Source organism: Temnothorax curvispinosus, unplaced genomic scaffold, assembly GCF_003070985.1.
Source record: "Temnothorax curvispinosus isolate PA1 unplaced genomic scaffold, ASM307098v1 QBEX01006326.1, whole genome shotgun sequence".
NCBI classification, from domain to species: Eukaryota; Metazoa; Arthropoda; class Insecta; order Hymenoptera; family Formicidae; genus Temnothorax; species Temnothorax curvispinosus.
This window is the reverse complement of record NW_020216106.1, coordinates 60,076-71,429: the sequence shown is the minus strand read 5'-3', so window position 1 is coordinate 71,429 and position 11,354 is coordinate 60,076. Positions and strand designations below refer to the sequence as shown.

The following is an 11,354-nucleotide window of genomic DNA, read 5'->3' as shown; positions in this document are numbered from 1 at the left end:
AAGCATCTCTCTTGTCTCTCAGTTAGATATATTACATTAAAATGTAATGTTTATTTTGTTTACAGCCAGATGGTAAGATTCCTTTGCCGTTAGAACCCATAAAGTCGAACCAGGTTGAAGACAGACGCTTATGGGTGGGCAATTTAGATTTAAGAATTAATGAGTAAGTATTTACATGATTGTAATATTTTTTTTTGTGTGAGGAAAGCTCTCGCAATGTCTTTCCCGGCATGTTTAATGCATGGAAAGTGCTTTGCACTGGAACAAAAATTTGAAAAGAAAAACTAACACTCCTTTTGTCAACCGGTACAAACTCCTGAAACTTGTCCAAAAATACGGCACAATCGAAAAGTTCGACCTGTTGTTCCATCGGTCGGGTCCTCAAGCTGGCCAGCCAAGGGGATATGCATTTGTTACTTACGAAACGATCCAAGATGCCAGAAAGGCGAAAGATGCTTTGCATAACTTGACAGTAGGATCTAAGAATATTATTGTCAGATGGGCACACAGTGTTACCGAGGTACGGTATATTTATATCTATTATACTTATAATTGCCTAAATAGAAATCTTAAATTTAAAGTTATTTCAGTTGGTTATAACACGATGCACTTATACGTATTTCACGAAGTGCACAAAACTTTTCTAACTGTTATTAATAGATATTTAATCTTGAATAACTCTGCAAAAGAGCAAGCGTATAAAAAGTAAAATAATAAATTGTTGTTTAGTCGGACATGGACAAGCCAAAACCAAAGATAGATATTCCTGCCTTAGCTGGTGCAAAAAAGGAAGATAAAAAGATAAGGTAATAATTTTGTAGCTTTCTTAAATAACAATTAGAAATGAGAAGGGTATTTAATTGAAATCTGTAATTTCTTTTCTTCACAGTCGTGAAACAGCAATTCAAGCGATTGAAGCAAAACTGAAGTTGATGAAAGAATCGCAAGAGGAGTTCGAGTTGAATAAACCATTGGAAGGGTCGCCGATTATACATCTCTATCAAAAAGCAGAGAATCAAAAACCGTCCACCTCTACGCGTTATCACAGCCGTGGAAGCTACCATCATAACAAGCCGTACAGTCGTCACAAGCCAAGAAGATAATTCGCATATTTTTCATATATTTTTTTTATTATTGACTCATTATTATTAACTCTCATTAGCCCATTTTCCTTTTTTACTCGTTAGTTTTTTATTTTATTTTTATCAACTAATCAATCATCACATTTGTTTCATGATGAATATTTATATTGTTTATAATGACATGCCTACATTTAATACCGTTTATTAAAAAGGTAGTTTGTCCTCGTGTATAAAAAAAAAAGTTTCTTATATATTTTCGTGTTCGTATTAAATGTCCGTGAGCAATTCGATTTCTCAATTGCAGACAGACAAACGTGCCGATTCCTACAAGCGAAGAGATATGAGAAACATAGAGCTACGAATATTTCAAATCGTCCGCGACATAATGCTCTCAAAACGTATGTTAACATACGTGTATTTTCGTAATATATAGAGATCTTTTTTTACGCATTACATGCTTTGGAGTAAGATGCAAAATGAACAAGTTACTTCCATCGTTCATACTTTTGGATATAACAAGAATGTATACACCTTACACACATGTATGTACATGTAATTATACAAATACAATATATGTAACAAGAATTCGTAACAACTACAGTTTCGTCTACTTGTTCTGTAATCTCTCCATTATGATTTTTCCACGCATGTGATATGGCAAGGGCACTATGCCAGGGCATGGCACTTGTCCCGGGATGTGACATATACAGCTTCTGTCGCAGCCCACTCCGAAATTTGCTGGATTGTCCTTTTTCTCCTGAGTCGCGGCTTCCTTGACCAACGTCTCCTTCGACTTTCCTATTATTCTTATGAGATGCTCGAGTATCTCGTCCTTGGACTTGCTGTCTACGTCTATCAGCATCTTCTTACCGTCCTCTACAAAATACACATTTTGGGTACAATTTTCCAGGTAACCAAGTCTAAGTCCAAAACAGATTTTGTCAGCAAAATGCCACACGCAGCAAAAACATAACTAATATATATTAAATAAATCTTGCTTGAGATTGTAATCAAGTTGAAAAACGATTACCGTAGTAGCATTTTATGAACGGCGACGGGGTTAGGTTCCTAAAGGTAACCATCTGAACATCTGGATTCTTGTACTGCAGCTGCGGTAGATGCCAAAACACGAAATCTCTGCGAGAAAGGAAAAAGGAAAAAGCACGTTAAAATACGAAAGCAGGCGATCCGCGTTAAGCCGTGTCTCACGGCACTTTACCTCGTCCCTTTGTGATGGTTGCCGTGTATATTGTAATTAATGGACAATATTTGTATCTTATCCTTCAGGATCAGTTTGCCGGCCATTAGATACTTGACCGTCCGCCGCACGGGCTCCTTGCCTATCATAAACGGCATCCTGCACGATCCTGTCTGCTTCTGACCGTTTGTTTACTGCCGTCGCTTAGTTGACACGATTTTAGTACGGCGAGCCAACCTCCTTCCTCTCGCTAACCGGCTTGAAAGCGCGAGCGTGTGCACGTGCGTGGATTTTTCTCCCTCTCTCCCTTCCCTTTCGATCCACTACAGTGCACTAAGGCCTTCGTCAGCGAAGCCGCGTGGGTCAGCTGTGTTGCCTGAACTTCCGTATTTCACCCGACGGTAAGTCCTGCAGGTCTGTCCTTTTCTGCCGTTCGTCCAAATCTCGGTCAAAGATCGCAGAATATAATTATGTAAAGAGAATTGCGTATTTCGTTTGGTTCGATATTATTTCGTGGGTCACCTGCTTGTCTTCTGATGCAACCTGAGGCCATATGGCAAATTTACGCTGCAAAATGCTTCACGATGTATCGCGGTAATTTTACAGAACTTGCGCAACCCTAGGATACCACGATGAAGAGCAGCATGAACGCGAAGCAGATACGGCAGGCCTATATCGACTTCTTCAAGAGCAAGGGTCACGAATATGTCCACTCGAGCTCGACGATACCCCACGACGATCCGACCTTGCTCTTCACGAATGCCGGAATGAATCAGGTATGTCCTGTGATAATTCTCACGTTAAATTCATTTTCCAGCACTTCGTTGACTTGCTTTTCTTATTGTTGTGCAAATGTGTTTCAGTTTAAACCGATATTCTTGGGAACAGTTGATCCCAACAGTGATATGGCGAGATGGGTGCGCGTTGTTAACAGCCAGAAGTGTATTCGAGCTGGTGGAAAGCACAACGATCTGGACGACGTTGGTAAAGATGTTTATCATCATACTTTCTTCGAGATGATGGGAAACTGGTCCTTCGGCGATTACTTCAAGGTAACATCGCTGGATCGATTAATTGTTGGCGGAATCGATGATTATCTCAAATTTCTCTACTTTAAGATTTATATCTTTTTTTTTATTATTAGAAAGAGATATGCGCCTGGGCCTGGGAATTTTTGACAGATGTGATGAAACTACCGGTTGACAGATTGTATGTGACATACTTTGGTGGGGATGATAAGAGTGGATTGGCGCCGGACAACGAGTGCAAGGATCTGTGGCTTTCTCTTGGGTAAATAAGACATAATAAAACTACTTAATCACTTTATAATATAATTATTCCGAATACTTGTTTACATTAATAATTTTACGAACATTACTTTTCATTTGTTACATGTAATCTCATTCCTTTATAATTCTATCACAATATTATTTTCTTTGCTAATATGTTTTATCCATACTTCTATATTCCCTGTTTTAAGACTTTAAAGTAAGATGTAAATGTACAGAGTACCTGCCTCGCACGTTTTGCCGGGCAACATGAAGGATAACTTTTGGGAAATGGGCGAAACTGGGCCGTGCGGACCATGCAGTGAATTACATTACGATCGTATTGGTGGTAGAGAGGCAGCTCACCTTGTAAACATGGATGATCCCGATGTGCTAGAAATCTGGAATCTCGTATTCATTCAATATAATAGGTATTCAAAATTTGTAGACTGCTAAAAGATTCGCTGTTCGAAATCTCATGTATAATATTAATTTGTGTTATGATTCCAGAGAATCAGACGGCAGTCTTAAACCGTTACCAAAAAAGCATATAGACTGCGGCTTAGGTTTAGAACGACTAGTATCAGTGATTCAAAATAAACGCGCTAATTACGATACTGATCTATTCATGCCTTTGTTCGCCGCGATTGAGAAAAGTACAGGCGCTCCACCCTATCAAGGCAAAGTAGGAGCTGACGATGTTAACGGAATCGATATGGCGTATAGAGTTTTGGCTGATCACGCTCGAACTATCACAATTGCTTTGGCGGATGGAGGAATGCCTGATAACACTGGTAGAGGGTAAGTTACTTTAAACTTTATTCTGCCTTTGTGCTTTTTTATGTAATTACATTTATTTATCTAAATATAATTGTTTTTACCTTTTTACATAGATACGTGCTAAGAAGAATTTTACGGCGTGCCGTACGCTACGCAACTGAGAAATTAAATGCTAAGCCAGGATTCTTTGGATCTCTCGTAAACGTAGTGGTGGATCTTCTCGGTAAATATCTTTCGTAATAAAAGAAGCCATTGTATCTCTTACTACTTGCACTTTGTCTGAAGTCAGTTTGCCGTTGCAGGTGAAGTTTTTCCAGAAGTAAAGAAAGATCCACAAAGTATTGTTGACGTCATCAACGAGGAAGAGGCTCAATTTTTGAAAACTCTATCGCGGGGTCGTAACTTGCTGAATAGGACGATAGCAAAGCTGGAATCGGCTAACACTGTGCCAGGTGATGTCGCGTGGCGCTTATACGATACTTACGGTTTCCCGATAGATCTCACTCAGCTAATGACCGAGGAGAAAGGATTGAAAATTGACATGGCAGGCTATGAAGAATCTAAGAAACAAGCGCAGGTATCATATTTCGCTGTGCAACAATTAATCTATTAATTTAATGCCACACAAATATGCTTTTCTATGCATTAATATTATTCATTCTTTCCTCAATTCTACAGTTAATTTCTCAAAATAAAGCCGGTGGTGTAGACGATCAAATTAATTTGGATGTCCATGCCATTACTGAACTGCAAAAGCAAGGCGTTAAACCTACAGACGATTCTCCTAAATATAATTACAAAGTAACAAACTCTGTTAAATATGAGGAATATGAATTTGCACCCTGCACTGGTACCGTAATCGCATTAAGACGCGCCAAGACTTTTGTCGACCAAGTATCTTCTGGCGAAGAAGTTGGAATTTTACTGGACAGGACGAACTTTTACGCGGAGCAAGGAGGACAGATATACGATGAGGGATTTTTAGTGAAAGTCGATGATGAGGTATGACAATTAATTTTTATTTTAACTTCGTGCAATGAAAAGCAAGATTCTTAATAGTGCTTCAATAGGCTACAGAGATTCGCGTGAAGAACGTTCAAGTCAGAGCCGGTTATGTGTTACACATTGGTACCGTGGGCGAAGGCACATTAAGAAAGGGAGATAAAGTCCACGCGAATGTGGATACAGAACGTAGACGGCTTGTGATGGCTAATCATAGTGCCACGCACGCCCTGAATTATGCGCTTAGGAAGGTCTTGGGAACGGAAGCCGATCAGAAAGGATCATTGGTTGCACCTGATAGGCTTCGCTTTGACTTTACGAACAAAGGTACATTCTCAAGTTAAAATCGAGTTGTAAATTGCATGCTTACCGTTAAATCTTCACAACAGGACCAATGACGGGAGGACAATTGAAAGACACGGAATCATTTACCAACGACATGATCCAAGCAAACAAGAAAATTTACGCTAAGGAAAGCAACTTGGCTATAGCAAAAACTATTCAGGGTTTGCGTGCGATGTTTGAAGAGACGTATCCTGATCCGGTACGTGTTGTTAGTATGGGCATACCGGTTGAGAATCTAGAAAAGGATCCCTTGAGTACAGCTGCTCTTGAAACCAGCGTGGAATTTTGTGGGGGAACGTGAGTGCTGTCTGAATAAAATTTGCGCACGCATTTTCTAGTAGCGCTCGTATTTCTAAGTTCACAATTTGTTCCATAGGCACTTACATTACACTGGTCACATAGGTGATTTTGTAATAGCCAGTGAAGATGCTATCGCTAAAGGTATCAGACGCATAGTAGCGCTCACTGGACCGGAAGCGACAAAAGCATTAAGAACGGCAAGGATCTTGGAAAAACAGTTATCTCAGCTTCAGGCAACGATAGAAACTGATAAGTCTGGAACGAACTCTAAGGAATATGTGAAAAAGATAATAGAACTAACGGAGGAGATATCCCATGCTCTCATTCCTGCATGGTGGAAGGTAATTACATTTAATAAAATATTATTTCATCTGATAAATTGTGAAAATAATTTTGTCTTTTTGTCTAATAGGATAACGTGCGCAACACGTTGAAAGAATTAAAGAAGTCTCTCGACGATAAAGAACGGGCAGTTAGGGCAGCTGTCACCACCACGGTTGTACAAACTGCTCAGTCTATAATAGAGTCTAAAGTGGGATGCCAAGTGTTAGTCGAGGTGCTGGAAGCCTACAATAATACGAAAGCTCTAGATTTGGCATTGAAGAAAATCAGAGCTATATCGCCAGAAACTAGTGCCTTGCTTATAAGCGTCGATCATGATGTCAAGAAGATATTCGCTCTCAGTTCTGTTCCCAAAGTAAGAACGTTTAGTCTCGAGCATCGCGAGTAAAAGTAAAAACAAATCATATTGATATCGAGAACTTGTTCACAGTCCGCGATATCCAAAGGGCTAAAGGCAAATGAATGGATTCAGGCAATTGCGTCTTTGATGCAAGGTAAAGGAGGTGGAAAACCCGAATCTGCGCAAGCTTCGGGCACAAATATAGCATGTTTGAAAAAAATAGTAAGCAAAGCCAATGACTTTGCCAACCAAAAGCTTGGGATTATAGGTAAGTTCAGAAACACTGTTGTTTGATACTATAATTTTTTACTGTAGAATTATGTTAGCTTAGTTAATGGGTTTGGAATTGGAGTAGTAATTTTTCTATCAGATATTAATTTAGTAGTTTATTAATTTGTCTAGATCAATAACCATAGTTGTCAGCAATTATATCTGCTTTCAGACAATAAAACTGCTAATAATACTACTCGTAAGACCTCCGAAACTTTTCGATTACTTAACACGGAATCTTCGTCAAAATTGGTACTTTACGGGAACACTGGGAGCACTAAATGCTATTTAGCACAAATAATCGCACAATACAGCGGCAAATGTTTGACTATTAAGCAAGTTAAAGATAACAAAATATGTTCTAGCGACATAATTTTAGAAACAGCAGATGTTACGTTACACAATAGCAATGCCATTGCGTTCTTTTTGTCAAATTCGCAGCTACGGTGTGAAGACGATTTGTTCGCATCCAGTCAAGTTTTGCAATGGATGAGTTACGCGCAAAACCACATTTTACCAGCGGTTAGTGGTTGGGTAGTACCGTCACTTGGCGTTTCTGTATCGAAAGATATGAAAGCAAATATGAAAATTTCTAAGGAAGATCTTCTTTGCACTGTGAGAAGGCTGGATGATATACTACGTACGAGGACGTACCTGATAGGAGAAAGGGTCACTCTTGCGGATATATCAGTTTTTACAGCGTTGCTGCCTTTGTACGAATATGTGTTTGATCCGCATTATAGAAAGCAATATACGAATTTAAACAGGTGGTTTTCGACCATCCTGAATCAACCGCAAGTAAAATGTGTAGTAAAGAATTTTGCATTTTGCGAAGAAGCTACGCGCTGTTGACGCTTGCGATAAGGACTCTCATTTTTATACACGTCTTTAACAGATTTATTATATAAGAATTACATCGAAAGTTCAGTGTTTTCTTCTGCGTTAACTTTAAGATTATCGTACAATATTCTAATCTCCTTTAATAAAGTGGAAATATTGGTTCCTACCTTGGCAGAGATAGGAATTATTGGTAAATCTACATGTTCTCTGAGTAACTGTAAATTAATCTGAAATAAAAATTACAGCCATTATTATAACTGTTCAATAATTATCGTGCTACCATTATCATTTAAATTAAATTCATGAGACGTAAGTATATTAAACGTAAGTGATAATCAAATTAGAGAATTCAGAGAAAGAATTTTAATTGCTCACCTCAGAATTTGGTAAATCGATTTTGTTTGCTACAATAATTTGAGGCCTGTCATTCAATCTTTCATTAAACTGGCTAATTTCGTGCTTTAAAGTTTCCAGAACTTGCCACGGTTCAGTCTGTGCTACGTCTAAAATAAATATTAAAGCAGCGCAACGTTCCACGTGCTTAAGGAAAGTTATGCCAAGCCCTCTATTCTTATGCGAATCTTCTATGAGACCGGGCATGTCGGCCACTAAAATAAATAAGTAGATTACAAAGATAATGAAATACGTAAAAAAAAGCTCATGGTACTTCTATGCTGTGCTATATAAACGTATAATTACCTGCAACTTGTTCATAATCATCGTACTGTATTATGCCTATATGAGGTTTTAACGTAGTAAAAGGATATGCCGCTACTTTTGGCCTGGCCCTGGATATCGCTCTTAAAAGTGTACTTTTACCAGCATTTGGCAGACCAATCTTAGTATTTTGATGAGAGAACATGGAACAAACATATATTTCGTTCTTAAATATTTAACATAATTTTACATAAAAATAATCGTAAAATATTTGTATAAGTAAATATTCTTGGAAATTAGTGACAAAACACCTTTTTCAAATGCTGATAATACACACTCACCAATCCAATATGGGCCATACTTCTTACTTCTAGCACATATTGCAAATTTTCCCCAATTGCGCCGTATTCGCATATTTCAGGCGTCTGTTGACTATTCGATTTGAAAAAGGCATTTCCATGCCCGCCAGAACCACCTCTCGCGGCAATAAACATCATTCCGTTTTTCTCTAGGTCGGCTAGTATCCTACCGTCTACATCGCGCACGATTGTGCCAATGGGCACATTTATCACTTTGTGTTCTGCATTTTTACCGAAGCAATCCTTGGTATAGCCTTTTTCTCCATCCTCAGCTTTGATCACGGAATCTATATGCCTGAGATCCTTCACATCCGTGGTTGCCTACATGATAAAACTATGCATTTGTACTCTGTACAAACCGGTCAATATACTACATAAATATATTTAGCATAAATGACATCATCTCGACCTTGTATTTTATCTGTCATATTTCATGCGATTTACTTTAGTCGTAATAATCTTACTTGGAATATCACATGACCACCGTGCCCGCCGTCACCGCCATCAGGACCAGCTCGATCATTGACCCACAATCGCATGAACGATATCTGCCCGTCACCACCTTGTCCTCCGATTGTTTTTACCTAACGAAAAACGATCACGCGTTCACAGACCGGTAATATCTCACGAAACAACGTTCCTTACCGGTTTTATATCGACAAAATATTGCAGAGTGTCTTTCTTCGATTTCGGTTTTGTACTGCGTAAAGGTTTAGCTGTAGGTTCCCTTTCATGAACGTATGCAGTAACAGACAACGATCTAAGCCCGCTTGAAACTTCGCACCTGATTCTGTTCAATACGGTTTTACGGCCCTGCTTTTGACTTAAACCGCATGCGACGATACTTCTTAAGCAACGAAGACGATGCATCTGAAAGCGATCAGAAAAGGTGTAAACCTCATACCTTACGTAATATCAATTAAATAAATATATATATGTACCATTTCAATAAAGCCTTTTATTAATTTTTTTAATAGTTACGCAAAATGGTTCGTGCTATGCGTTCAAACTATCTCGAGACGGTGACTTCAAATTCATCTTCTACAAAATTCGCGATTACATTTTGATGCAATTCAACAACCCTTTTCCTATACAATGGGACATAATTTGATTTGTAATCTATCCTATATGTTCTCTTTATCTTTCCATCGACAGGAGACGAATAACAATCAATCAAATCTATATTCTCAATAATAGATCCCGCATAATTATATAGCGACTTGTAAAATTCAGCTGTATTGAAGTCCCCATCCGTAGACAAAGTTAAGTCAAATGTAAAAATACATGGATAAATACACTTGAGTTCGCAATCCGATTTATCTTGGATGTTGTTTATCATGTCTTTCCACGTAATATTATCTACAGTGCATTTAGAAGTGTTTATCTTATTTCTAGGTACGATATTATGCGCCATGGGTGGTTCACTCTTTATGAAAAAATGTGTCAACGAGCCCGCCGTGTGAAATTGCTTATCTAAACCGCGATAGCCGGTCACAACATAGTCCCGAAAAGACTGCCACAAAGAGGGTGCTACTCTCGTTAATATAAAATTCCCATGTGCAGCCATTTCAACGATTTTCCAGGAATCGTCCCAACGTCTCCTAGGCTTGTCCATAGGCGTTCCACCTTGGCCGTTGCATAGAGTCACTAACACCTGGCCGTTTTCCTTCATCATTCTTACAGACGACACAAAAAAGCCTCTCAGCAAGTCCCTATTTCTCTCTATTCTCATTTTACCACCGACGTGTGGAAAGTTAAAAATAATCTTGTCGAACAGTCGCGACTTTAACGAGGGACATTCCTCCAATTTTGTAGCGTCCACGTCGAACAGTACGCAGATACCTGAAAAGAAAAGCATAGGTTTCTCCCTTCACAATTGATTGGATAATTACCGCATTGCAAATGATACGTATATAGATTAGTACTGCACATCTATACTGACCATTCTCCCGAAGATAATCTACATTTCTTTCTGCAGCCTCTTGACACGCGCTAGATTCATAACACGTAGCAACGAGCTCTATGTTGAAATTTTGTCGCGATAACGCTGCAGAGAATGAAAAGTTGCCCTCCCCTACTAGCAGTACAGAGTCATTTTTACTAAAAATCATCGACATCGTTAGCCTCGTTGCTGAAAGTAATCAAGCCGTATACGAGGCGTATATTAGACAAATGCTTTTCTTTCCAGGTTCAAATAATTTATCCAAAATTCAATTATATGTAGGTTAGGTATCAACATTACAGGTTAGGAAAACAGATTAGATAATTTTTCGTAACTCCGCAATTGAAATTCAGCACGCTTGACTAACCTTCTATTTTAATATTATCCTCTCGCATCAAAATGCATAACCAGTCTTAGCAAATGTATCTTCGCGCTTTACTTTGCTTTATTTGTTTATAAAAAAAAATGTGAGTTGACTGTCAACAGTCACACGTGAACGGTCATAAGTCAGGTTAGGTCCACTATTCCGGAATACCTCGCGCTATAATGCTCGATAATGCCTGCGTGAATTTACAAGTAATAATACTCGACATTTTGCGTAAACATTGAGGTAAAAAATAATCTTTCGA

At 38.6% G+C, this 11,354-nt stretch overlaps 4 protein-coding genes across 7 annotated transcripts in view; 2 read left to right on the top strand and 2 right to left on the bottom strand.

The window, feature by feature from the left end:
* LOC112455760 (probable RNA-binding protein 18) overlaps positions 1 to 1,682 on the top strand; it is a 2,492-nt gene extending 810 nt beyond the window's left edge. For 2 of the 3 annotated variants that reach the window (XM_025017907.1, XM_025017905.1), the window contains exons 2-5: positions 66 to 163; positions 307 to 520; positions 730 to 806; positions 890 to 1,682. In XM_025017907.1, the coding sequence (XP_024873675.1) occupies positions 66 to 163; positions 307 to 520; positions 730 to 806; positions 890 to 1,103 (603 nt within the window). In that variant the 3' untranslated portion in view covers positions 1,104 to 1,682. The remainder of the gene's footprint in view (positions 1 to 65; positions 164 to 306; positions 521 to 729; positions 807 to 889) is intronic. The other variant, XM_025017906.1, reaches the window with a different exon arrangement.
* On the bottom strand, positions 1,568 to 2,521 carry LOC112455761 (probable 28S ribosomal protein S25, mitochondrial). Its single transcript, XM_025017908.1, has 3 exons — positions 2,302 to 2,521; positions 2,113 to 2,219; positions 1,568 to 1,958 (listed from the first exon to the last, which is right to left on the bottom strand). The coding sequence occupies exons 1-3, from the start codon at positions 2,436 to 2,438 to the stop codon at positions 1,690 to 1,692; spliced, it is 513 nt and encodes a 170-aa protein (XP_024873676.1). The 5' UTR covers positions 2,439 to 2,521; the 3' UTR covers positions 1,568 to 1,689.
* Positions 2,522 to 2,570: 49 nt separating this feature from the next.
* LOC112455754 (alanine--tRNA ligase, cytoplasmic) lies at positions 2,571 to 7,875 on the top strand. 2 transcript variants are annotated; one of them, XM_025017894.1, is made up of 15 exons: positions 2,571 to 2,681; positions 2,887 to 3,056; positions 3,144 to 3,332; positions 3,425 to 3,570; positions 3,788 to 3,979; positions 4,059 to 4,349; positions 4,442 to 4,551; positions 4,631 to 4,905; positions 5,007 to 5,330; positions 5,399 to 5,657; positions 5,720 to 5,972; positions 6,052 to 6,316; positions 6,388 to 6,672; positions 6,748 to 6,925; positions 7,100 to 7,875. In XM_025017894.1, exons 2-15 carry the CDS (start codon positions 2,913 to 2,915, stop codon positions 7,777 to 7,779), a joined length of 3,591 nt encoding a protein of 1,196 aa, XP_024873662.1. In that variant the 5' UTR covers positions 2,571 to 2,681; positions 2,887 to 2,912; the 3' UTR covers positions 7,780 to 7,875. The 2 variants fall into 2 exon arrangements, with proteins under 2 accessions (XP_024873662.1, XP_024873663.1); XM_025017895.1 differs by having other exon boundaries at positions 2,572 to 2,681; positions 7,369 to 7,455.
* Positions 7,825 to 11,185, bottom strand: LOC112455762 (mitochondrial ribosome-associated GTPase 2). The gene is made up of 9 exons (XM_025017909.1): positions 11,093 to 11,185; positions 10,726 to 10,914; positions 10,082 to 10,625; positions 9,429 to 9,543; positions 9,248 to 9,367; positions 8,766 to 9,104; positions 8,467 to 8,605; positions 8,143 to 8,375; positions 7,825 to 7,994 (listed from the first exon to the last, which is right to left on the bottom strand). The coding sequence occupies exons 1-9, from the start codon at positions 11,118 to 11,120 to the stop codon at positions 7,839 to 7,841; spliced, it is 1,863 nt and encodes a 620-aa protein (XP_024873677.1). The 5' UTR covers positions 11,121 to 11,185; the 3' UTR covers positions 7,825 to 7,838.
* Between the last annotated feature and the right edge of the window lie 169 nt (positions 11,186 to 11,354).